Source organism: Oncorhynchus nerka, linkage group LG17 (genome assembly GCF_034236695.1).
Source record: "Oncorhynchus nerka isolate Pitt River linkage group LG17, Oner_Uvic_2.0, whole genome shotgun sequence".
NCBI classification, from domain to species: Eukaryota; Metazoa; Chordata; class Actinopteri; order Salmoniformes; family Salmonidae; genus Oncorhynchus; species Oncorhynchus nerka.
In genome coordinates this window covers 22714165-22742065 of record NC_088412.1, presented here as the reverse complement: position 1 = coordinate 22742065, position 27901 = coordinate 22714165, and the positions used below count along the sequence as shown (strand labels likewise).

At 47.3% G+C, this 27901-nt stretch overlaps 1 protein-coding gene across 2 annotated transcripts in view; it reads left to right on the top strand.

Annotated features, from left to right (window-relative positions):
* Positions 1–27901, top strand: part of LOC115144899 (single-stranded DNA-binding protein 3-like) — a 140040-nt gene that overhangs the window by 41949 nt on the left and 70190 nt on the right. For both annotated transcript variants that reach the window (XM_029686017.2, XM_029686018.2), the window contains exon 4: positions 6280–6364. In XM_029686017.2, coding sequence (XP_029541877.1) covers positions 6280–6364 — 85 coding nt within the window. The remainder of the gene's footprint in view (positions 1–6279; positions 6365–27901) is intronic.

Here is a 27901-nt window from a genome sequence, read left to right as displayed (position 1 = left end):
CATTTTGGCGTGGCAGGTAGCTTGGTTGTTAGAGCGTTGCACCAGTAACCGAAAGGTTGCTAGATCGAATCCTCGAGCTGACAAGGTAAAAATATGTCGTTCTGCCCCCAAACACTGTTCCCCGGTAGGCCGTCATTGTAAATAAGAATTTGTTCTTAACTGACTTGCCTGACTTTCCGAGTTAAATAAAATAAAAAAATATCCAGAGGAAATTCAGGTGTCTTATCAAAGCTGTGTACATACCGCCACAAGCAAGCACAGCGCACTCAGCAAACTGTACAAGATCATTAGCCAGCTATGATACTCTCACCCGGTAGCAGTCTTTGTTGGTGGTGACTAAAACTAAGCCCGTCTGAAACACATTTCCCCAAAATATCACCAACATCTATCCTGTCACACATGAGGATTCAGTGTGCTTGACCATGTATACACCAACATCCGTGACGCTTACAACGCCAGTCAGAACACGTCTCTCTGTTCCTCCTCCCCGCCTACAAGCAGCAACTCAAGAAAGAGCCATCAACACAGAGAATATTGAGGTGCTGGACAGATGAGGCAGTCTCAATGCTGCAGGATTATTTTGAGAATGCTGATTGGAACATGTTCAAATTTTCACCAAGGACTCATCCATCAACATTTGAGGAATATATATTGTCAGTCACAGGCCTCATTAGGAAATGTGTTGTTGATGTTGTACCCACAATTACAATCTGGACATACCCAAACCAAAAACCCTGGAAGAACAGAGATATCCATACAATGCTGAAAGCCTGAACTGCAGCATTCAATGTCAGTAGAACAAACCCTGATGAGTCATTCAAGGCAAGCAGGTACGTGCTCCGCAAATCCATTAGGGATGCAAAAATACAAAGGCATGTCCAGCAGTGCCCACTGAAGCCTTCCTCCCAGACGTGCTTAACACATTCTATGCTCCCTTCAAGGCATACAATACCGAGCCATCCAGGAAGAGACTCGCTTCTCCAGACCACTAGGTGCTTTTACGCACTGAGGCTGCCATGAGTAAAACTCTCAAAAGCTTGAATACTAACATAGCCACCTTGCTCAGGTGGCATCTCTGGCCGCATCCTCCAAGTGGGTGCCAACCAAATGGGTGGTGTCTTCTCAGACATCTTCATCCTGTCAATCTGCTCCGGACCTCTCACTAAACGGATCTCCGTTTAGCAGGCTGCCTTTGCTTTCCACGACTTGTGACATGGGACCAGCGCTGATTGGAACTATCCTCTTGCTATTCTCCATCTACTCCACTACAAGATGGAGTAGAAGCAGATTGAAACAACTTCCTTAGCAGGAAAATTCCAGGTAGCATAGGCCATTCAGATAGGGACAGATGACAATGCAGGGATACATCCATTAAGCCCAAGCTGCGTCTTGCCACAGGAGCTGAGGACGTGTTTGCGTTTTCCCCATAAGTTCACGCAGAATTGAAATTTGCTTGCTAAGGATAGCCACCTGATTCCTGTAATCCCCCCCCAATTGCCACATTTGCAAACAATTTGCCACATTTGAAATTAGCCATTCGGATTGTTAATATTGTCTAATAATGTATATTTCTTATAGTGTTTGTTTGGACGAGAAAGAGCATAATAAACTTGTAACTTGGCTTCTCAACAGTAAGTTGAGGTCCTGACTGAGTTGCAAAATAAGAAATGTTTTGTTAGCCATTCCAGGCATAGCGGGCTCCATTGCTAGCTAGCTGGCTAGGTAATCTCATCTTCAACAATATGCACACAACATACATTCCCTTTTATTCTTTCCTTCTTTGGCCCTTGTCAGATGTTGAATATATTAGCGTAGTCCGAGGGGAGTGTTCCCAGGGAATTATAGAACAGCTGATTTACATGGCGTGCTGTTTTAAGAGCTACGGAGTGCCTGTTTCTCTTGTTGCCTCACAATGCAAGCATTAATACCAGGAGAATAGCAAACTTCAGTGGGGTAATAAACACTCTGAAAGGTTTTGTTTTCTTCTGCCTTTGATTGTAGCGTTTTGTCCCATAAAGAGCAGCTCAGGCTGATAAGAGTAGTAGCAGCCATAGTCAACCTGGCTTTCCCTCTTCTCTTCTTTCTCCTCTCCTTAGCATGGCTTCTCTGTTGCCTGACAGGAACTCACCCCAGCCTAGAGTGTGTGGATTAATGCCTAGGCCCCTTCAACCATGTGTCTCTGTTTACTCTGCCCATTATGGCGGAAGGCACATTGTTACCTCCAGGCGTTGTCAGACTACAGTTAATTGCAATAATTATCATGATGGTATTTAATTGTTGTAATTGTCTTGTGAATGTGGATGCTAATCCACTGTTCGGGACACAATGAAGTGGAAAGTGTGTATGTCCTGTTTATGCTGTCAGTCCACATTTCCACATTGTTTTGACTGGCATTTAATTTGAATATGGCAGAATTTGCATGCCTTCTAACCTGGACTATGAATCTCACACCCAGATTGATCTTAGGGATTCCACACAGCCTAGTAAATGTATTTAAAGGAGTCTGAGAGAGTGCATCCACAGTATGAAAATCTTCAATTGACAAAAAGAGACTGCTGACCTTCTCAACCTGTAGGTAGCTAGTCTTAACTAGTCGTGGTGTACCTTTTTAGCCGTGTTGCATGAGCAGTCCCACCCAGATATGATCTACTTAAGCAATAAGGCCCGAGGGGGTGTGGTATATGGCCAAAATACCTCAGCTAAGGGCTGTTCTTAGGCACAACGCAACATGGTATAATGACCATATGCCACAAACCCCCAAGGTACCTTATTGCTATTATAAACTGGTTACCAGCTTAATTAGAGCAGTAAAAAAAACATGTTTTGTCATATACGATCTGATATACCACGGCAGTCAGTCAATTAGCATTCAGGGCACAAACCACACAGTTTATAAGTTACTATTTGAAACGTTGGTGGGTGTCAGGTTATGATTACCCTGCTCTCCAGTCCCCATCCCCTGTTTGCACCTAGTTGTGGCTTTTCAGTAACAAACTCTAACGTGTGTCTTATTTCATTTCCCAGAGAGCTGATTGGATTTGAGATGATCCCGCTGTCTCCCTCCGGCAGGCAGGCGCGGCTCTGACAAAGCTGCAATCTCTTTAACGGCAGTTGATAGATATGATAATGCAGCCTGGCTTTATTGTCAAGTGACTGAGGGGCAGGCTTCATGACCCCTTCAACACACACGCATGCACACATAAAACATGCACGTACGCACACACAAACACACACACCTCTGTTCTCGATCTCTCCCTCTCCTCTCTGTTTCTCTGTGCTGTGCATCAGCCTGTCCAGCTGACCCAGACAGTGCACACCTGAGAGCAAAGGCCAGGGGCTTGTAGAAAATAGCATTTCTTCAGCAGAAATGCTTTGTTGTGATATAAAACAGGGAAGTTGTATCTTCACACAGTAAGAAGACAGTACATGCAAATGTACCTTCCATATGCAGTAAATACATATGTTTAGTATCACTCTATATGAATTGTAACAAAATATCTTACACACGGTTATGGGTGATCAGCTAATGTTTTCTGCTCTATTTTGCAGTCATATCAAGTGCTCAGTGTATCACACGTTGTTAGAAGTCTGGTTTCGCCGCCTCAGCAGAAAGCATATCGTGGAATCTTCGTCTTTGGATTGATTGGAAAAAGCGTAACATTGGTCTTGAGTCCCAGTCAGATCAGCAGCTTTTATGTGCTATCCATTAAATCAATATCTTAGGTGAAAGAACAATTTAATGTGGACCAGTTAAACAGGTGCTTAATTAAGTAATTAAGAGTGTATTTGGATTAGAACTTGGTGCCCCTTCCAGCCCTTAAGTGCTGGATTTGCCTTAATGAACAAATATAATGCCTAATAGATCATTAGCCTGCAGCTCTGGCCAAGCAGAACGATAGCTACATGAAATGGTTCGATTAGATGACCTCACTCTGCTGAAGCTCTGAGGCGAGCGGTGGACTAAAATAGGTTTTTTTTTCATTCCCTTTATAACTTCAGCTTGATCAAGTTTCACTTTGTGATAGATGGTATTTTAGCGTTACGTTTCACACATACACATGTATACATTCAGTATGTGTCCCATGAGGGAATCAAACCCACAATCAATCAATCAATCAAATGTATTTATAAGCCCTTTTTACATCAGCCGATGTCACAAAGTGCTCTACAGAAACCCAGCCTAAAACCCCAAACGGCAAGCAATGCAGATGTAGAAGCACGGTGGCTAGGAAAAACTTCCTAGAAAGGCAGGAACCTAGGAAGAAACCTAAAGAGGAACCAGGCTCTGAGGGGTGGCCAGTCCTCTTCTGGCTGTGGCGGGTGGAGATTATAACAGTTCATGGCCAAGATGTTCATAGATGACCAGCAGGGTGAAATAATAATAATCACAGTGGTTGTCAGTTGGTTTTTCATAGCCAATTATTCAGAGATAGAGACAGCAGGTGCGGTAGAGAGAGCAAGTAGAAAACAGCAGGTCCGGGACAAGGTAGCACGTCCGATGAACAGGTCAGAGTTCCATAGCCACAGGCAGAACAGTTGAAACTGGATCAGCAGCACAACCAGGTGGACAGGTGACAGCAAGGAGTCATCAGGCTGGGTAGTCCTGTGGAATGGTCCTAAGGCTGAGAGAGATTTCTCAAATAAAGACTTAAAGGTTGAGACAGAGTCCGCTTCTCTCACATAAATAGGCAGACCATTCCATAAAAATGGAGTTCTATAGGCCCTGCCTCCAGCTGTTTGCTTAGAAATTCTAGGGGCAATAGGAGGCCTGCGTCTTGTGACTGTAGCGTACATGTAGGTATGTACGGCAGGACCAAATAGGAGAGATGGGTAGGAGCAAACCCATGTAATGCTTTGTAGGTTAGCAGTAAAACCTTGAAATCAGCCCTAGCCTTAACAGGAAGCCAGTGTAGAGAGGCTAGCACTGGAGTAATATGATCACATGTTTTGCTTCTAGTCAAGATTCTAGCAGCCGTGTTTAGCACTAACTAAAGTTGATTTAGTGCTTTATCAGGGTAGCCGGAAAGTAGAGCATTGCAGTTGTCTAATCTAGAAGTGACAAAAGTATGGATTTTGGGACAGAAATGTTCAGATTTTTGCCATGTTACGAAGTTGGAAAAAAGCTGTCCTTGAAATTCTCTTGATATATTCTTCAAAAGAGAGATCAGGGTCCAGAGTAATGCCGAGGTCCTTCACAGTTTTAATTGAGATGACTGTACAACCATCAAGATTAATTGTCAGATCCAACAGATCTCTGTGTCTTGGGACAAAGAACTAGCATCTCTGTTTTGTCCGAGTTTAAAAATAAAACATTTTCCGCCATCCACTTCGTTATGTCTGAAACACAGGGTTCCAGGCAATTTTGGGCCTTCACCATGTTTCATTGAAATGTACAGCTGTGTATCGTCCGCATAGCAGTGAATGTTAACTTTATGTTTCCGAATGACATCACCAAGGTAAAATATATATTGAAAACAATAGTGGTCCTAAAACGGAACCTTGGGGAACACCGAAACTTACAGTTGATTTGTCAGAGGACAAACCATCCACAGAGACAAACTGTATCTTTCTGACAGATAAGATCTAAACGAGGCCAGAACTTGTCCGTGTAGACCAATTTGGGTTTCCAATCTCTCCAAAAGAATGTGGTGACCGATGGTGTCAAACGCAACACTAAGGTCTAGGAGCACGAGAACAGATGCAGAGCCTTGGTCTGACGCCATTAAAAGGTCATTTACCACCTTCACAAGTGCAGTCTCAGTGCTATGATGGGGTCTAAAACCCAGACTGAAGCGTTTCGTATACATTGTTTGTCTTCAGGAAGGCAGTGAGTTGCCGTGCAACAGCTTTTTCAATTTTTTTGAGAGGATTGGGAGATTCGATATAGGCTGATTTCATTTAAAAAATATACATTTTCTGGATCAAGGTTTGGCTTTGTCAAGAGAGGCTTTATTACTGCCACTATTAGTGAGTTTGGTACACATCCAGTGGATAGGGAGCCATTTTTTATGTTCAACATAGGAGGGCCAAGCACAGGAAGCAGCTCTTTCAGTAGTTTAGTTGGAATAGGGTTCAGTATGCAGTTTGAATGTTTAGAGGCAATTACTATTTTCATGAATGTGTTAAGAGATGGGATTAGCACCATGCTCCAACCAACTCAGTCATGTGAACCATCCCCATCTGTTGATAATGTTGTGTAAACTGAAACTATCTGCGTGTTTGCTGTACTCTGATGTCTATGTCCAACCATGTTCTCTGTCTCTCCTCTTCTCCCCATAGTGTATTCTGGGATCTGTACTGTGCTGCTCCAGACCGGAGGGAGACATGTGAACATTCCAGCGAGGCCAAGGCTTTCCACGATTATGTGAGTCAACCTGTCACTGGTGTTGTGTCAGAAGCACGGGTGGCCATCGTGTGCGTGCGTGCGTGCGCGCGCGTGTGTGTGTGTGTGTGTGCGCGTGCGCTATAGAATGTCTATCTGTAATCCATGTTAGTTTCTCAATATCAATTTAAGACATTTGCATACATGATTGTTTTAGTCACAATATGAATGTAGTTTTGTTTTGTAGCGTCTCTTACTGCAATAGGTTCTATCCTCCTAAACGCAGCGAAACAGTGTCTGGGCCTCCCTCACTTCCTCCCTGTGACCCCTTAGAGCTTTACCTAAACTGTCGGCTGAAGGTGAAATGTCAGGCTGCTGCAAGGCTTTTATTGGCCTTCTCATGTTTTCAATAAAGGTCGGAGCAAATAAAGCAGCTGGGTGAGCTGTTGGCCTGGATTAAGTACAATGCTGTGGCCGATGGATGGGGGACGATTGGGGGTGGCCTGGGGGTCATGGGCTTGCCCTCCCTGACCCTCTCATCTGTAGAAGAGCTGGAGCTTCCACTGGCGCTAGCACTGATGTGCTGCTTGAACATGTGTGGAGGGCCTCAGAGTGGCCGGCTTACAAAAGGAGGCTCTTTGTTGACACAGCCCTTGGACTGCAAATGACCATGTTAATGAGCCCACTAATTGTGACCTCTAACTCAGTGCCAGGACCTGAATGATTGAAGGTTGAGCTGCAGTCCTCTTACTTCATCTGCCTCACTCAAGTCAAGTCCGTTACATTTTTTTGTCACTGCTATACTTTAGCGTACAATTATCCTTTTCTGGTGTTTTGGCTATGCTAAATAGTGGTATTAAATACATACCCTTTAATACATTTAAAGTAAGGATTATGCAGCTAATAGGTTATGTTGGTCAGACTGTATTACTACTAGCTTATCGTGCACCTGGTCCGTTAGGGAAGGAGCTCTGGAAATGGATCATGATGGTTCTATTCCTGCACTGGACATTAAATGTAGCCGGTTTCTAAATTCTCTGCAGTTCCGCACTCCCATGTAGTCTGACAAGTATGAACAGACCAGACCTCATCAGAACAGACTCATTTGTTGTGAGTGTATATTACACCAGCATAAGATTAATTACATGGTTAATTAAACCCCATGGTTAATTAAATCTGACAAGTGTCTCCAATTAATCTATATGCCTAATCATTCCCAACACCTAGCCTATCTCCCGAGGTATCTAGCTACCTGGGTGTCTCAACAGTGAGCTGCCCTGCATGCTAACTCTGACCACCAACTAACTAGGTTGGTAGCAGGACTGGTGGTTACGATATCCTAGAAAAGAGAGTACTTACACACATCTAAATGTGACATAGGCACTGAACAAATAAATAAAGCAATGTCCGCTCGCAAGCTTTTAGTGACGCGCGCACACACACAACGTTTCTCATCCAACATGGTCTTCGTTTGACACCTAACCCACACAATTTACACACACACACACACACACACACATGTCCTTGAGACTTCCTCCCTCTGCTCCATTGTCCAGATGTGGGGCTCCATTCCAAGGTCCTCTGAGGGGGTCTGTCCTACCCAGTGGTAGGGTGGTCAATCAGTGTGGACGCAGTGGGGCTCTGGGGAATGTCACTGGGGCTCAGATGTCCTGCTCTTTTGTTCTAGTTCATGGATTAATGTCCAGTTTGCCTTGACCTCTGACCTGGCTGAAGTTTAAAGGGTCAGAGTGTATCCGTCCGTCCGGCGACCTCCAGATTGATGGACTGAGAGGGCTCTGTGTGTGTGAAAGGAGTACATCAATATCACTGGTCATCAATATCATTTGACAGTAAATTATTGTTGTTGGTGGTCGGCAAGTTTGTTGTAATTCGAGATGTTTATCTGTATATTTGTATTGGATGGATTGAGCAGGTTATTGAGAAGGTTGGACTGTATGAAAATGCATAACCATGAAATGTTTCAATGAGTTTGTCTATAGTCAAATCTTCCCCATCCGCCAGTCCTGTTCATTTCCATAACTCTGTCAGTGTTGCTGGTGAACCCGGCGTGTCTGTGTGTGTTGGCCTTATGGACAGACAGACACAGGGCTAATGTTGTGTGAAGAACCTTATCTGGGGCTGTGACGTGGCTGTGGCGGGGGACCGGGGTGTGGGGGTGGAGGCGTGAATCCCCTGGGTCGCTGCTCTGCGGCCTGTCTCTGTCTGATTAACTCCAGCCCCTCCGATCCCTCTGGACCAGCAGCCTGACCAAGTAGCTATCGCGGCCCGGCTGATAACAGCCCTAATCCCCCGCCGTGTCTCCCAGGATCACATGCACAGGAAAAAACACGACTCCAGTAAGTCAGTCTCACAGGAGAAACAGAAGACCTGCTCTCTGGTGTTAGACTGGATATGAATGGGTCCACACATTTAGATGCCATCTCTGACTGACTGGTTCAGTGTCAGGGTATTGTTGAGGAGTGGGGCTGTTGTCCACAGACATGATGGTGGTCCTGGCTGGGTTAGAAGGAATCCACCATGACCCAGGGTGGAAGACTTTGTAGGCCCTCCAGTTTGGAGAATATAATGGAATATAATGTGCTAATCCTAAAATCTGAGGGATGGTTCATGGCTAATCCCTGGATTTTGGTGGGATTGTGACTCTGGCTGGGCTCCCGGAACTGGAGGACTCTGCACCCCTGGATGGGAGAACCAATGTGGTACAAACCTACACACACACACCCTAAACACACCACAATGTTATACTGAACATGGAAGTTAAACACAGCCTTAGTAGATTTGTTTAAGTTATATTTTCCTTTCTTCCTAATTGTTGAAACTGTTCACTCATGTTTACTTACTGAGAGAAAATCCACACTCCTATGTAATTCCTACTTGAATGCGGATGTTCCTCAAAAGAGGAGTGGTTTGTGGAGTAAATGTTTTTTTAATTGAAATAATGAGACGTCTTTTGGTAATTCAGACTGAGTGATGAGAGGAATAGAGGCATAAATGATGAAGAAAGTCAGAAACGCACGACACACACAAACACACTAGCAGGAAATCATCATGCTGGGAGGCCCCCATCGTTACAGACTTTGTTCTTTGCACAAGCTAGAGGTCATGACCCCACACATCTGCGGTTCTTGCTACTGTGACATCAGCGTCTCCGGAGTGTCACTGATTTAGTGACAGTAGTGCATCATTGAAAAAGCAATGCCTTAGTGCTCCTCTTTGCATAAAGCTCCATGCTTGTCTATATGATTTGTGGATTGACTGATCATTCAGACCGCTATGAGGGAGACTCTCCTGTCAATGGAGGTGGGGAACCTTTCAATGAACAAGTAAAGGCAGATAATAAAGGCATTTTTTTTGTTTCTGATAATTATCAATACATTCTGAAAAATAGCAACTGCTTATCATTGAGCCCTGAACTCTCTGAAGTTTTCATTTTAAGCGTTGATTTGGCTTGTCGCTGGGCCGTTGAGTTGTGAGCAGTGACCAGAACTCCTCAGCCACACAAAGAACTCCAGAACTCTCCTCTGTCTACTGTGTGCCTCAAAACAGGTCCTCTTGCATCAGGCAGTAATGACATTCATTATGTTGGTCTGTGTGACAGGATTTTCTACTGTAAAATGTCACTTTGACACCTGCGCTGACTTGAATACCTAAGTGTGATAACACTCATATACAGTCCAGGATGGTATAATGTAGGGGTTTGCTGGGTGTCAAGGCAGGCAAATGACGGGGGATGTGTCTGGGATTACATTTTTCTTTTCCCTTTTATGGTTCAGTCAGAAGTGCACTTGATAGGGAATAGTGTGTCATTTGAGATGTAGCCAAGCTGTAACAGACTTGAGTGTCCAGCAGGACTGAAACAGGTGGCTGGGGGGGCTTCTCCGTAAACAACAACCATTGAGAGGCCACCCTTTTCTCTCATCCACAACAGGTGCTCACTTTAAAACCATTCTCTTTGCCTCTATTCCCTCCCTCTCACCTTCTGTCCTTGAAAAGAAAATCTCTCATCCTACGCCTTTCTCTTGCCTCAATTTCTCTTAGGTGTAGAGCACAGTCTTTCTCACTCTGCTACCCCCCCCATTCCTCGTCTCTGTCCCCTCATTCCTCTCCATCTCGTCTTCCTCCCTCCCTCTCTCTCTCTGAGGAGATTGATTGGGTAATCTGTCTCGCTCGGGGGGAAGGAGAGAAGCGGGATGACGACATGGAGGAGAGAGATCTTATTCATACATATCCCCCTGCATTACGGTGATATGTACACACTGTAATGGCATGCTCTCTCTCTCTCTCTCGCGCTCTCTCCCTCTCTCTCGCAGCGCTCGCTCGCTCTCTGTGCTACTCTTCTCCTCCTCTCTTCCTGTCCTCTTTTTTCCCTAGCTTTCAAACAGTTTGTCTCTTGGCTGTGGGCTGACACCTGTGAATGAGTGGGGCTTTCTTTCTGCTTTGTGTTTACTGTTGTCTCCCATCCTCTCTTCTCTCTGCTTGGAATGAAAGAGCCAGTCCACTTCTCATGTCTCTGTATGTATCTCTGTGTAGACGTTTCCTAGCTGAACCTCAGAACAAACGGTTGAAATCTGTGCCCCCGAGCTGTATGGTCGACAGTAGTTCTGGGATTACACAAATAATGCTGCTGCGTCTGCTTTTGGGAAGCTTAACATTTCCGTAGGCAAAGTTCTGACACAGGCCACCCTCTCGCTGAGGGGGGATATGGGATAGAGGGCAACCTGTTGTTATTACGGTGCACTTACCCCTCTTGCTGAGGGGGGATATGGGATAGAGGGCAACCTGTTGTTATTACGGTGCACTTACCCCTCTTGCTGGGGGGGAGACGGGAAGAGAGGGCAACCTGTTGTTATTACGGTGCACTTACCCCTCTAGCTGGGGGGGATATGGGATAGAGGGCAACCTGTTGTTATTACGGTGCACTTACCCCTCTTGCTGAGGGGGGATATGGGATAGAGGGCAACCTGTTGTTATTACGGTGCACTTACCCCTCTTGCTGGGGGGGATATGGGAAGAGAGGGCAACCTGTTGTTATTACGGTGCACTTACCCCTCTTGCTGAGGGGGGAGATGGGAAGAGAGGGCAACCTGTTGTTATTACGGTGCACTTACCCCTCTTGCTGAGGGGGGATATGGGATAGAGGGCAACCTGTTGTTATTACGGTGCACTTACCCCTCTTGCTGAGGGGGGATATGGGATAGAGGGCAACCTGTTGTTATTACGGTGCAATTACCCCTCTTGCTGAGGGGGGATATGGGATAGATGGCAACCTGTTGTTATTACGGTGCACTTACCCCTCTTGCTGAGGGGGGATATGGGATAGAGGGCAACCTGTTGTTATTACGGTGCACTTACCCCTCTTGCTGAGGGGGGATATGGAATAGAGGGCAACCTGTTGTTATTACGGTGCACTTACCCCTCTTGCTGAGGGGGGAGACGGGAAGAGAGGGCAACCTGTTGTTATTACGGTGCACTTACCCCTCTTGCTGAGGGGGGATATGGGATAGAGGGCAACCTGTTGTTATTACGGTGCACTTACCCCTCTTGCTGAGGGGGGATATGGGATAGAGGGCAACCTGTTGTTGTTACGGTGCACTTACCCCTCTTGCTGGGGGGGGATATGGGATAGAGGGCAACCTGTTGTTATTACGGTGCACTTACCCCTCTTGCTGGGGGATATGGGATAGAGGGCAACCTGTTGTTATTACGGTGCACTTACCCCTCTTGCTGAGGGGGAGACGGGAAGAGAGGGCAACCTGTTGGGTGCACTTACCCCTCTTGCTGGGGGATATGGGATAGAGGGCAACCTGTTGTTATTACGGTGCACTTACCCCTCTTGCTGAGGGGGGATATGGGATAGAGGGCAACCTGTTGTTATTACGGTGCACTTACCCCTCTTGCTGGGGGGGATATGGGATAGAGGGCAACCTGTTGTTATTACAGTGCACTTACCCCTCTTGCTGAGGGGGGATATGGGATAGAGGGCAACCTGTTGTTATTACAGTGCACTTACCCCTCTTGCTGAGGGGGGATATGGGATAGAGGGCAACCTGTTGTTGTTACGGTGCACTTACCCCTCTTGCTGGGGGGGATATGGGATAGAGGGCAACCTGTTGTTATTACGGTGCACTTACCCCTCTTGCTGAGGGGGGATATGGGATAGAGGGCAACCTGTTGTTATTACAGTGCACTTACCCCTCTTGCTGAGAGGGGATATGGGATAGAGGGCAACCTGTTGTTGTTACGGTGCACTTACCCCTCTTGCTGGGGGATATGGGATAGAGGGCAACCTGTTGTTATTACGGTGCACTTACCCCTCTTGCTGAGGGGGGAGACGGGAAGAGAGGGCAACCTGTTGTTATTACGGTGCACTTACCCCTCTTGCTGAGGGGGGATATGGGATAGAGGGCAACCTGTTGTTGTTACGGTGCACTTACCCCTCTTGCTGGGGGGGATATGGGATAGAGGGCAACCTGTTGTTATTACAGTGCACTTACCCCTCTTGCTGAGGGGGGATATGGGATAGAGGGCAACCTGTTGTTGTTACGGTGCACTTACCCCTCTTGCTGGGGGGGATATGGGATAGAGGGCAACCTGTTGTTATTACGGTGCACTTACCCCTCTTGCTGAGGGGGGAGACGGGAAGAGAGGGCAACCTGTTGTTATTACGGTGCACTTACCCCTCTTGCTGAGGGGGGATATGGGATAGAGGGCAACCTGTTGTTATTACGGTGCACTTACCCCTCTTGCTGAGGGGGGAGACGGGAAGAGAGGGCAACCTGTTGTTATTACGGTGCACTTACCCCTCTTGCTTGGGGGAGACGGGATAGAGGGTAACCTGTTGTTATTACGGTGCACTTACCCCTCTTGCTGAGGGGGGAGACGGGAAGAGAGGGCAACCTGTTGTTATTACGGTGCACTTACCCCTCTTGCTGAGGGGGGATATGGGATAGAGGGCAACCTGTTGTTATTATGGTGCACTTACCCCTCTTGCTGAGGGGGATATAGGATAGATGGCAACCTGTTTTATTACGGTGCACTTACCCCTCTTGCTGAGGGGGATATGGGATAGAGGGCAACCTGTTGTTATTACGGTGCACTTACCCCTCTTGCTGAGGGGGATATGGAATAGAGGGCAACCTGTTGTTATTATGGTGCACTTACCCCTCTTGCTGAGGTTGGAGACGAGAAGAGAGGGCAACCTGTTGGCACTTACCCCTCTTGCTGAGGGGGATATGGGATAGAGGGCAACCTGTTGTTATTACGGTGCACTTACCCCTCTTGCTTGGGGGAGACGGGAAGAGAGGGCAACCTGTTGTTATTACGGTGCACTTACCCCTCTAGCTGAGGGGGGAGACGGGATAGAGGGCAACCTGTTGTTATTACGGTGCAATTACCCCTCTTGCTGAGGGGGGATATGGGATAGATGGCAACCTGTTGTTATTACGGTGCACTTACCCCTCTTGCTGAGGGGGGATATGGGATAGAGGGCAACCTGTTGTTATTACGGTGCACTTACCCCTCTTGCTGGGGGGGAGACGGGAAGAGAGGGCAACCTGTTGTTATTACGGTGCACTTACCCCTCTAGCTGGGGGGGATATGGGATAGAGGGCAACCTGTTGTTATTACGGTGCACTTACCCCTCTTGCTGAGGGGGGATATGGGATAGAGGGCAACCTGTTGTTATTACGGTGCACTTACCCCTCTTGCTGGGGGGGATATGGGAAGAGAGGGCAACCTGTTGTTATTACGGTGCACTTACCCCTCTTGCTGAGGGGGGAGATGGGAAGAGAGGGCAACCTGTTGTTATTACGGTGCACTTACCCCTCTTGCTGAGGGGGGATATGGGATAGAGGGCAACCTGTTGTTATTACGGTGCACTTACCCCTCTTGCTGAGGGGGGATATGGGATAGAGGGCAACCTGTTGGTGCAATTACCCCTCTTGCTGAGGGGGATATGGGATAGATGGCAACCTGTTGTTATTACGGTGCACTTACCCTCTTGCTGAGGGGGATATGGGATAGAGGGCAACCTGTTGTTATTTGCACTTACCCCTCTTGCTGAGGGGGATATGGAATAGAGGGCAACCTGTTGTTATTACGGTGCACTTACCCCTCTTGCTGAGGGGGGAGACGGGAAGAGAGGGCAACCTGTTGTTATTACGGTGCACTTACCCCTCTTGCTGAGGGGGATATGGGATAGAGGGCAACCTGTTGTTATTACGGTGCACTTACCCCTCTTGCTGAGGGGGATATGGGATAGAGGGCAACCTGTTGTTATTACGGTGCACTTACCCCTCTTGCTGGGGGGGATATGGGATAGAGGGCAACCTGTTGTTATTACGGTGCACTTACCCCTCTTGCTGGGGGGGATATGGGATAGAGGGCAACCTGTTGTTATTACGGTGCACTTACCCTCTTGCTGAGGGGGATATGGGATAGAGGGCAACCTGTTGTTATTACGGTGCACTTACCCTCTTGCTGGGGGATATGGGATAGAGGGCAACCTGTTGTTATTACGGTGCACTTACCCCTCTTGCTGAGGGGGATATGGGATAGAGGGCAACCTGTTGTTATTACGGTGCACTTACCCCTCTTGCTGAGGGGGGATATGGGATAGAGGGCAACCTGTTGTTATTACAGTGCACTTACCCCTCTTGCTGAGGGGGGATATGGGATAGAGGGCAACCTGGATGCACTTACCCCTCTTGCTGAGGGGGGATATGGGAGAGGGCAACCTGTTGTTATTACAGTGCACTTACCCTCTTGCTGACCCCTCTTGCTGGGGGATATGGGATAGAGGGCAACCCAGTGCACTTACCCCTCTTGCTGAGGGGATATTACCTGTTGTTATTACGGTGCACTTACCCCTCTTGCTGAGGGGGAGACGGGAAGAGAGGGCAACCTGTTGGGGCACTTACCCCTCTTGCTGAGGGGGATATGGGATAGAGGGCAACCTGTTTGTTGTTACGGTGCACTTACCCCTCTTGCTGGGGGATATGGGATAGAGTGCACTTACCCCTCTTGCTGAGGGGGATATGGGATAGAGGGCAACCTGTTGTTGTTACGGTGCACTTACCCCTCTTGCTGGGGGGATATGGGATAGAGGGCAACCTGTTGTTATTACGGTGCACTTACCCCTCTTGCTGAGGGGGGAGACGGGAAGAGAGGGCAACCTGTTGTTATTACGGTGCACTTACCCCTCTTGCTGAGGGGGGATATGGGATAGAGGGCAACCTGTTGTTATTTGCATTACCCCTCTTGCTGAGGGGGAGACGGGAAGAGAGGGCAACCTGTTGTTATTACGGTGCACTTACCCCTCTTGCTTGGGGTGAGACGGGATAGAGGGTAACCTGTTGTTATTACGGTGCACTTACCCCTCTTGCTGAGGGGGGAGACGGGAAGAGAGGGCAACCTGTTGTTATTACGGTGCACTTACCCCTCTTGCTGAGGGGGATATGGGATAGAGGGCAACCTGTTGTTATTATTATGGTGCACTTACCCCTCTTGCTGAGGGGGGATATAGGATAGATGGCAACCTGTTTTTATTACGGTGCACTTACCCCTCTTGCTGAGGGGGGATATGGGATAGAGGGCAACCTGTTGTTATTACGGTGCACTTACCCCTCTTGCTGAGGGGGGATATGGAATAGAGGGCAACCTGTTGTTATTACTGTGCACTTACCCCTCTTGCTGAGGTTGGAGACGAGAAGAGAGGGCAACCTGTTGTTATTACGGTGCACTTACCCCTCTTGCTGAGGGGGGATATGGGATAGAGGGCAACCTGTTGTTATTACGGTGCACTTACCCCTCTTGCTTGGGGGGAGACGGGAAGAGAGGGCAACCTGTTGTTATTACGGTGCACTTACCCCTCTAGCTGAGGGGGGAGACGGGATAGAGGGCAACCTGTTGTTATTACGGTGCAATTACCCCTCTTGCTGAGGGGGGATATGGGATAGATGGCAACCTGTTGTTATTACGGTGCACTTACCCCTCTTGCTGAGGGGGGATATGGGATAGAGGGCAACCTGTTGTTATTACGGTGCACTTACCCCTCTTGCTGAGGGGGGATATGGAATAGAGGGCAACCTGTTGTTATTACGGTGCACTTACCCCTCTTGCTGAGGGGGGAGACGGGAAGAGAGGGCAACCTGTTGTTATTACGGTGCACTTACCCCTCTTGCTGAGGGGGGATATGGGATAGAGGGCAACCTGTTGTTATTACGGTGCACTTACCCCTCTTGCTGAGGGGGGATATGGGATAGAGGGCAACCTGTTGTTATTAGGGCAACCTGTTGTGCACTTACCCCTCTTGCTGGGGGATATGGGATAGAGGGCAACCTGTTGTTATTACGGTGCACTTACCCCTCTTGCTGAGGGGGGAGACGGGAAGAGAGGGCAACCTGTTGTTATTACGGTGCTCTTACCCCTCTTGCTGGGGGGGATATGGGATAGAGGGCAACCTGTTGTTATTACGGTGCACTTACCCCTCTTGCTGAGGGGGGATATGGGATAGAGGGCAACCTGTTGTTGTTACGGTGCACTTACCCCTCTTGCTGGGGGGGGATATGGGATAGAGGGCAACCTGTTGTTATTACGGTGCACTTACCCCTCTTGCTGGGGGGGATATGGGATAGAGGGCAACCTGTTGTTATTACGGTGCACTTACCCCTCTTGCTGAGGGGGGATATGGAAGAGAGGGCAACCTGTTGTTATTACGGTGCACTTACCCCTCTTGCTGGGGGGGATATGGGATAGAGGGCAACCTGTTGTTATTACGGTGCACTTACCCCTCTTGCTGAGGGGGGATATGGGATAGAGGGCAACCTGTTGTTATTACGGTGCACTTACCCCTCTTGCTGGGGGGGATATGGGATAGAAGGCAACCTGTTGTTATTACAGTGCACTTACCCCTCTTGCTGAGGGGGGATATGGGATAGAGGGCAACCTGTTGTTATTACAGTTACCCCTCTTGCTGAGGGGGATATGGGATAGAGGGCAACCTGTTGTTGTTACGGTGCACTTACCCCTCTTGCTGGGGGGGATATGGGATAGAGGGCAACCTGTTGTTATTACGGTGCACTTACCCCTCTTGCTGAGGGGGGAGACGGGAAGAGAGGGCAACCTGTTGTTATTACGGTGCACTTACCCCTCTTGCTGGGGGGGATATGGGATAGAGGGCAACCTGTTGTTATTACGGTGCACTTACCCCTCTTGCTGAGGGGGGAGACGGGAAGAGAGGGCAACCTGTTGTTATTACGGTGCACTTACCCCTCTTGCTTGGGGGGAGACGGGATAGAGGGTAACCTGTTGTTATTACGGTGCACTTACCCCTCTTGCTGAGGGGGGAGACGGGAAGAGAGGGCAACCTGTTGTTATTACGGTGCACTTACCCCTCTTGCTGAGGGGGGATATGGGATAGAGGGCAACCTGTTGTTATTACGGTGCACTTACCCCTCTTGCTGAGGGGGGATATAGGATAGATGGCAACCTGTTTTTATTACGGTGCACTTACCCCTCTTGCTGAGGGGGGATATGGGATAGAGGGCAACCTGTTGTTATTACGGTGCACTTACCCCTCTTGCTGAGGGGGGATATGGAATAGAGGGCAACCTGTTGTTATTACGGTGCACTTACCCCTCTTGCTGAGGTTGGAGACGAGAAGAGAGGGCAACCTGTTGTTATTACGGTGCACTTACCCCTCTTGCTGAGGGGGGATATGGGATAGAGGGCAACCTGTTGTTATTACGGTGCACTTACCCCTCTTGCTTGGGGGGAGACGGGAAGAGAGGGCAACCTGTTGTTATTACGGTGCACTTACCCCTCTAGCTGAGGGGGGAGACGGGATAGAGGGTAACCTGTTGTTATTACGGTGCACTTACCCCTCTTGCTGAGGGGGGATATGGGATAGAGGGCAACCTGTTGTTATTACAGTGCACTTACCCCTCTTGCTGAGGGGGGATATGGGATAGAGGGCAACCTGTTGTTATTACGGTGCACTTACCCCTCTAGCTGAGGGGGGAGACAGGAAGAGAGGGCAACCTGTTGTTATTACGGTGCACTTACCCCTCTTGCTTGGGGGGAGACGGGAAGAGAGGGCAACCTGTTGTTATTACGGTGCACTTACCCCTCTTGCTGAGGGGGGATATGGGAAGAGAGGGCAACCTGTTGTTATTACGGTGCTCTTACCCCTCTTGCTGGGGGGGATATGGGATAGAGGGCAACCTGTTGTTATTACGGTGCACTTACCCCTCTTGCTGAGGGGGGATATGGGATAGAGGGCAACCTGTTGTTATTACGGTGCACTTACCCCTCTTGCTGGGGGGATATGGGATAGAGGGCAACCTGTTGTTATTACAGTGCACTTACCCTCTTGCTGAGGGGGATTAGAGGGCAACCTGAGTGCACTTACCCTCTTGCTGAGGGGGATATGGGATAGAGGGCAAGAGGGCAACAACCTGTTGTTATTACGGTGCACTTACCCCTCTTGCTGAGGGGGGAGACGGGAAGAGAGGGCAACCTGTTGTTATTACGGTGCACTTACCCCTCTTGCTGGGGGGGATATGGGATAGAGGGCAACCTGTTGTTATTACGGTGCACTTACCCCTCTTGCTGAGGGGGAGACGGGAAGAGAGGGCAACCTGTTGTTATTACGGTGCACTTACCCCTCTTGCTTGGGGGGAGACGGGATAGAGGGTAACCTGTTGTTATTACGGTGCACTTACCCCTCTTGCTGAGGGGGGAGACGGGAAGAGAGGGCAACCTGTTGTTATTACGGTGCACTTACCCCTCTTGCTGAGGGGGGATATGGGATAGAGGGCAACCTGTTGTTATTACGGTGCACTTACCCCTCTTGCTGAGGGGGATATAGGATAGATGGCAACCTGTTTTTATTACGGTGCACTTACCCTCTTGCTGAGGGGGATATGGGATAGAGGGCAACCTGTTGTTATTACGGTGCACTTACCCCTCTTGCTGAGGGGGGATATGGAATAGAGGGCAACCTGTTGTTATTACGGTGCACTTACCCCTCTTGCTGAGGTTGGAGACGAGAAGAGAGGGCAACCTGTTGTTATTACGGTGCACTTACCCCTCTTGCTGAGGGGGGATATGGGATAGAGGGCAACCTGTTGTTATTACGGTGCACTTACCCCTCTTGCTTGGGGGGAGACGGGAAGAGAGGGCAACCTGTTGTTATTACGGTGCACTTACCCCTCTAGCTGAGGGGGGAGACGGGATAGAGGGTAACCTGTTGTTATTACGGTGCACTTACCCCTCTTGCTGAGGGGGGATATGGGATAGAGGGCAACCTGTTGTTATTACAGTGCACTTACCCCTCTTGCTGAGGGGGGATATGGGATAGAGGGCAACCTGTTGTTATTACGGTGCACTTACCCCTCTAGCTGAGGGGGGAGACAGGAAGAGAGGGCAACCTGTTGTTATTACGGTGCACTTACCCCTCTTGCTTGGGGGGAGACGGGAAGAGAGGGCAACCTGTTGTTATTACGGTGCACTTACCCCTCTTGCTGAGGGGGGATATGGGAAGAGAGGGCAACCTGTTGTTATTACGGTGCACTTACCCCTCTTGCTGAAGGGGGAGACGGGAAGAGAGGGCAACCTCTTTGAGATGGTAATGAGTGTCCACACCAGCTCTTGTGCAGAATGCCCATGGTCAACCTGGTCGTGCCATATAGTCACTCCAACACCTGCGAGGCTAGAAAGAAACACAGTGGAGATGCCATCCCTCATTAGAGAGCAAACACTGATGGTTCTATGGATTGTCAGTTAATTCCACGGGAATGAAATGGATCTTCAAACATTCGTTTGTTATTGCTGTTGGGAGTTGTAGAGGGAAGGCTTTTTTTCTCCCACACAAATCCCCAATTGAATCTACTCATGTTTGAGCTACTGCTTCAGTTAATATAACACAAGTTTGATTGCGTTTTATGGTCCAAGAGTACACATCACAATCCAGCTAGGTGTATGACAACTTTAAAAAGATGAGCAGGGGAGTATCTAGGCATATGAAGTGTATACAGAGTAGTGGTTTGTTGCTGATTTAGTGATTGAGCTAACATGCATCTTTGATATTATCTTTGCTTTTTCCCATTCTGACCCCTTCTACACTTCCTCTCCTTGATTGACATCATATGCTTTTTTTTCCTGTTTCAACTATACTCTGTTTGTTCATGATTCTCTGCTCAACAATCTCCTCACTCACTCGCACTCCCAGACACTGACAGCAAGAGAGAGGGGTCAGTGGGCAGCCGTGTAGTTGGCAGGGTTGGCAGTGCTGCTGCCATTCTGTGGGTCTGCTATGTTGCTGTAGTGCTGCCTAGCTGTGCCACTCAAGGCCTACCAATGTAACAGTCTCAATTACCAGCTGGGCACCCCAACTCATAATACAAATAAACTTGCCTCTTTTAATATCTGCATGTGTGTCAGTTGTATACCATACTTATGAAGTAGTGACACAAACCCACTCCTCCTGAGAATGAATGGCTGAGAGGTGCAACTTCACATTACACTGACACCCTCCCTGCTAGGATTAAAGACAAAAACAATTAGTCTTATTTGCAATTTAAATTCTCTAAATGCAGACGTAATCCCCATATTTTGAATAGGCAGAGTAAACACAGAGAGATTGAATTCAAGCCTCTGTCTGGATATTACTTTGTTGCTATAATAACATTTAAATGTTATAGTAGATAATGAAGGTGCTTTTGGTTAGGTTTGTCTATATTTGGAAAACAATATTTTCCTTGTTGAAGCGTTTTGCCAATATGATGGAAAGAATGCAAAGAATCAGGATGAAAAGTGAGTACCTCATCCCTCACAGCTCCGCACACACATCCTCAGGGCCTTGAGGAGAACCTGGGGGTGTTGGCGAGGCGTCTCTCCAGTAGGTAAAGGAGGGAGCCAGGTACTTTGGCAGCCAACAAGGTAATCACTAGGTCAGTGGGGAGCTGTTAGACTCTCAGTAAAAGGCAGACGAAATACATGGTATAAAAATAGTCATTACTGTGCATTAAAGTCACTGTCTGTAAATATGCCCAGGATAGCAGTAAAGGGAAGCATGTGCGCCGAGGTAGAGCTTCTATCAGCACCTCATCCCCACACACACACACACACACCATGTGGGAGCTACTGGGCCCTGTGTGTGTGTGTGTGTGTACTCGAGAGTGGGTGTGTGAGCAAGCAAGTGCCTTTTCAGGAGCTTTGGCTCCAATTCATGCCGAATCAGCCAAAATGGCACAAAAACATGCAACAACGTATTTTTTTCTCCATGATTTAATCCAGCTCTCTCCCCTTGGTCAGTAAGAAGCAGTACTCATTATCAACATAACAGTGCGTCTTCATCTGTGTGGTGTGACACAGCCATGTGTTTTATTAGTCGTATGTGCAGGATACACATGGTATACACCGTCCAATGAAATGCTGACTTGCAGGTTCCTTCTTGACAATGCAACAACAATAAGAAATAAGAAATATAGGAACATGAAGTAAATGGTTCAGTAGAACAGAGTAAATGTGTTAGCATAAGTATACTACAGAAGGGCACAATTTATAGTCCAATATTTACACATGTTTGGAGGAATGGGGGGGGCAATTGAAATCTCTTCCTATGGCCTGTAGTTAACTTGTCGTTAGCCTGGACCTCGGACAGAGGTGTAGGAGATGAGGAGGTGACACATCTGACAGCACTGAGGGTCTCTCTCTGGGTCTCTGCCATGGGCGCCCAGCACTCCTCTCCCCCCAGACCGCAGATCACATAGAATCAGGCTGGGCTAATGTAAGACTGGCACACACACACACACACACACACACACACACGCAGAGATAGACCACTGCCCCAGCATGGTACTGTTCCCTGTCAAGTCAACCACTGTGTCATATCATGCTGACCAAACCGGCCACTCGCACACGCATGTTCATTTTGTCCACCCACACCAGACGCTATCAGGACATACACGTTGAAATATCAAAACAAACTCTTAACCAATTAAATTCATTTGGGGACAGGTCGAAAAGCAAACATTTAAGGCAATTTAGCTAGCTAGCTTGCTGTTGCTAGCTAATTTGTCCTGGGATATAAATGTTGTGTTGTTATTTTACCTGAAATGCACAAGGTCCTCTACTCTGACAATTAATCTACAGATAAAATGGTAAACCAAGTTTGTTTCTAGTAATCTCTACTACTTCAGGCTTCTTCTTCTTTGGACTTTATATGGCAGTTGGCATCCAACTTTAAGGTACATTACCACCACCAACTGGACTCTGTGGAGTCGTGTTGTTGCCTACCCTTACCACCTGGGGGTGGCCCGTCAAGAAGTCCAGGATCCAGTTACTGAAGGTGTTTAGTCCCAGGGTTCTTAGCTTAGTGATGAGCCTTGAGGACACTGTGGTGTTGAACACTGAGCTGTAGTCAATGAACAGCATTCTCACATAGGTGTTCCTTTTGTCCAGGTGGGAAAGGGCAGTGTGGAGTGGAGTGTGATTGAGATTGCGTGATCTGTTGGGGCGGTATGCGAATTGGAGTGGGTCTAGGGTATCTGGGATGATACATAGCACTGTTGCACTGTGTAAAGAGTCATATCCAATTTGTAAGTCGCTCTGGATAAGAGCGTCTGCTAAATGACTTAAATGTAAATGTAATGTCATCCTGTGCCGTCAGTCCCAGTTTGTGTTTTTTTTATGTGGCTTTTGCTGCTGTTGTGTTGTGTTCGTCAGGCAGGCCAGGGGTTATCCAGGGGTCAGAGCAGAGCAATCACACATTGCTTTAACTTTGCCATGTCCTCGATGGTACATTGCCTGAGCTTCCAACCTTTGTAGTTAAGTTGCTGAGTGAAAGCTTTAGATCAGATAATGTTCTCTATAAACTGTGTGGTTCAAGCCCTGAATGCTGATTGGCTGACAGCTGTGATATAGCAGAACGTATACCACTGGTATGATGTATGGTCAATATGCCACGGCTAAGGGCTGTATCCAAGCAATCCGCGTTACATCGTGCATAAGAACAATCCTTAGCTGTGGTATATTGGCAAGACACTACACCCCCTCAGGTCTTATTTATATATAAGATGCTGTCGTTATATAGTAGCACATGGCATTCTTGCATGTTATAGACTAAGCTGGTTTTGACCCATCTGGGCTGATCTATGCTGGCCTTTGCCATACACTGGGCTGACCTGGTTTTGGTGGCTGCTGTGTTGATCTAGGCTGTACTTACTGGACTGGATTAGTCCGGACCGAGAGAGGCTGGTCTGACCTGGTTTAGGGGCTGATGTGCTGTGCTGTACAGTATTTGCCTTGCTGCGGAGGCTCTGTGCTACGTTGGGACTAGCCTGACCTTGTTTGGGGGCTTCTGTGCTGTGCTGTGGAGGCTCTAATCCCCTCAGTGCATGGCCAGATTACTGTCTGCTCCATATTGTCTGGGGGCGGCAGGAGGCTGCTCTAAAAGGCTCAGCATGGATCTCCCCTCCGACAGGGAGATGGCTCTTTATTTATGTATACTGCTAGCCAGTTATTTAATTATTTGTTTATTTATGCACATGTTGACTTCACAACATCACATATTCAAAAATAATATGGGTTCTATAGTAGGAGAGTTTAGGTTACGGTCTGGTCCCATATCCACTGTTTCCATGGTATTGAATATTGCCTTGACTTTATTCCTCATTTAGTCTAATCAATAGTAGTGGATGTACAGTAAGTTTATTAGCAGTGTTAATGTGTGTCTGTTAACTGACTGACTGGTACACTAATGAAGTAACAATAGAATATTCGCGTGTACATTTCAATGACAAAGGTGATGATGTATTTTCATGGCCACAGTTATACCTATGATGATGTACTACATGTGTATTGAGAGGTGAACATCTTTCAAACCTAACACTCTTTTGAGGTTGGTTGTTCATATTTCTGACCTCTCAATACCAGAATAATTTAGTGTTATGTTTTACAATGTATTTTCATATGAATTTGTAATATGTCTTATACTCTGCACTTCATGGACTAAATCTCTATACGGTATGTGTTTTTATACTTTTATATTATACTGAAGTATTGTACCAAAATATAGATTGATTACACTACCTTCTATCAACCAATTAACACTGGCAACTGTCAAATAATTGTCTGTAGCTCTAGAGCATAGACTGCTATAACCAACTTTACATTCCTTATGATAATATACAGAACATCTCAATGCCATGAATGTTAAGACTCTCTCTCTCTCTCTCTCTCTCTCTCTCTCTCTCTCTCTCTCTCTCTCTCTCTCTCGTGCACTCCTCCTCTCCATAGCTCTCATCTCCTGTGCACTCCATGCAGAATTTCTGAATTAATGAGGTTCTGCTGAACTGAGAAACGGCAAACACACACACACACACACACACACACACACACACAGCTTTTAAATACCAGTAGGTGCACACTTACATGCAAACTCCTGCAAATCCACATTCCTATATGCACATGCAAACAGACTCTTACTGATGCTTGAATGCTCAATACAATTTATATTCACATATATTATTTCTCCTAAAAAGTTGGCATTAGTAAATATACACATTGCATGCAAAAATGGGGGGGTAAATCAAAACAACATGTGTATATATATATGCGTTGTAGTTGAATCGTAGTAAACATGTTTGCACCAAATCTCTCAATTGAATCTGAAGACATTCATGCGTTCCACATAGAACCCTTACATTGCCTATTTGTATTTTTATATATTTGCGAGTCTCCAAGTGTACTGACTAGTATACAGGCTCAGATCACAGTAACATACAGTACATGTACAGAGGCAGGCACTGCCTCATGGGTCAGGCCCCAGAACTGGGCCTAGTCACTATGGTAACACTGTGCCCTGTATGTAAAACACTACAGTGCTTTGGGATCGGTGGCGGGTGTTAACCCCCCTTCTGTACACGCACGCACGCACACACACACACACACACACACTTCCACCCCCCTCATTTCTCAGCAGCCTCTTTTCTCCCCCTTCTCTCTGTTCTTTGTGCTACAACCTTTCTAAGCAACGCTCCCATGATGAGGAGTTGATATGATCCACAGCCACTCAGGCTGTATGTTAGTACAGTATATGTTGGTATGAGATCCCAGGGGGTAGAAGGCTGTGTTGGCACGGTGTTTCATTATTTTTATTGGACTCCTATCTACATCAGCTAAACTGTGGTTAGTAAGAGTCTTTAAACAGTATCGAACCGGCACACTTCTTCTCTCGCTCCACATGCAGTGTGTCGATGCTGACTCAAGGACAGAGCCTAGCTTCTAATCCTATTTTGTATTTGTAAACCTGCAGAATTTGTGGAAAAACAGGCACAGAGGGAACCACAGGAGCGCATACACTCTGTCCTGCCTCAGTGTGCTTTCCTATCCCATTCATCATCAGTGATCCACAGGAACAGATTCCAATTTCATTTGTTTTCATTTCATTATTTTATTAGCTTATTTCTCTCCATTCCTTTTTATTTTAAACCCTGGAAGAACCAGTCAACAGTTAATAATCTGTTAAAAAGCATTGATCGCCACCATTTAGTTTCCTGGCCAGCAACTTAGGCTCTAAAGCTGATCAATGCGTTTGAATGGGAACCGCCAAGATGGGGGATTGACTGCTGTGCTCGCAGTGCAATCATACCATTTGTCTTCATTTGGCATTCAATTATTTGTTGTAATGGCTTCCGTCAGAAACGGCCTCATGCAGCCCGGACGCAGACACACACTCCCTCTCCAAACTGAAATGTGTGTGTTGTATGCACCCCTCCTTATCCCTCCTCACCCCTCCTTATCCCTCCTCACCCCTCACCCCCCTTATCCCTCCTCACCCCCCCCACCTCCTCCTTATCCCTCCTCACCCCCTTATCCCTCCTCACCCCTCCTTATCCCTCCTCACCCCCCCTTATCCCTCCTCACCCCTCCACCCCCTCCTTATCCCTCCTCACCCCTCCTTATCCCTCCTCACCCCTCCACCCCCTCCTTATCCCTCCTCACCCCTCCACCTCCTCCTTATCCCTCCTCACCCCTCACCTCCTCCTTATCCCTCCTCACCCCTCACCTCCTCCTTATCCCTCCACCCCCTCCTTATCCCTCTGCCTAGAGGTATCTGCCCTGTATTGCCCAATAATGCCTGTCACTGCTTTACTGACGTGTGTCGGTGTGTGTGTCAGCCTGTGTGTTTGAGTATGTTCAGTCGTGGAATGGTTTGATTATATGCTTTCTGGTAAAAATATATACAATATGAAAAATGAAAAAAGTGGTCTGTGTCTCTTGACTGCTGTGAGGCGTTGTGTGGAGAGTGTAAGTGTGGGGATGAGGTGGTGGCCCTCTGAGAACGTGCTGACGGTGCCCATACCGAGGCCAGTGTCTGTGGACTGTGACTGACCCAGAATGGACTTCCCGAGCTGAAGAGTCCTTTCCTGAACCCATCAATCCCTAACCGGTGTGTGTGCAGGGGGCGAGAACCCCTCAACACACCAGCCCTTATCCACTCCACATGACAAGCAGCCCTGCACATCTCCATGTGCTGTAGTGTGTTTCCATCACTCCGATTTGAAATTGACGTTCAGAAAACTGTTGTCGGGGTCACTTGACGTGGCTCATTTCAACATAAAAGGCACCCATTGGTGTCGGTCTGTAGGTGCCCCCTACTATACTCACACACAGCTTTACTTTGAGGGGATTTTCCAAAGTGGCATTTTTATAGCATGCTATAGGGGACTATCACTTCCTACCTAGAAACATTAAAGGACCCCCCCAGAGGAAGTTGCCGTCACTATTTCAACCTAATTCCTGCCCTAGTGCGGAAATGCTTGTTTTCTTCCAAACCCCGAACACCGACTTCAGGCTCCATTATAAATATTGGCATGTCTCCACCTTCCTCTGAGTGCACAGCCCATATGTTCTCAGGCACAGCCAACACTCCGTGATCTGTAAACAAATCAGAAAAAGTCAGGGTAGTTTCGCTAATCACTACGGAGCACAGCTAACGGTAGCTACGACAAGGCAAAGGAACAGTCACTCTCCTCTCTCTTCTGCAATGGAATTGAATGACCAGGGATGAATACAGAGTTTAGCGGTAATTCTGGAGTTTTATAGGCGATGCGAGAGGCTAGCTAACCTAGTCCCTGCACCAATATATGACCAAACAAGTTTGCCAGCCAAACTTGGGTAGTTAGGGAGCAACTGCTACTTGCTAGCTAATTCCACTCTTTCTATAACATGTCTCCAGAAATGACGACGAGTCCCAGCTGTGTTGACATTTCAGCTATCCACTTCATCCACTCATCAGAATAATATAGCTATTTTCTTAACAGTTCACTGGCATTAGCCCATCCGACATCTCCCAACAGTCGGTAGTAAGCCACAGTAGCCGGTTTCCACTAGTCAAAATTGCGTAAAAATTCATGAAAACTAAAATGTCTTCCTTGGTCTTAATTTAAGGTTGGGGTTAGGAATAAGGTTAGCAGTGTGGTTAAGTTTAGGGTTAAGGTTTGGTTTAAAATCACATTTTAAGAAGATAAATTGTAGCAACAGTTTGTCAAC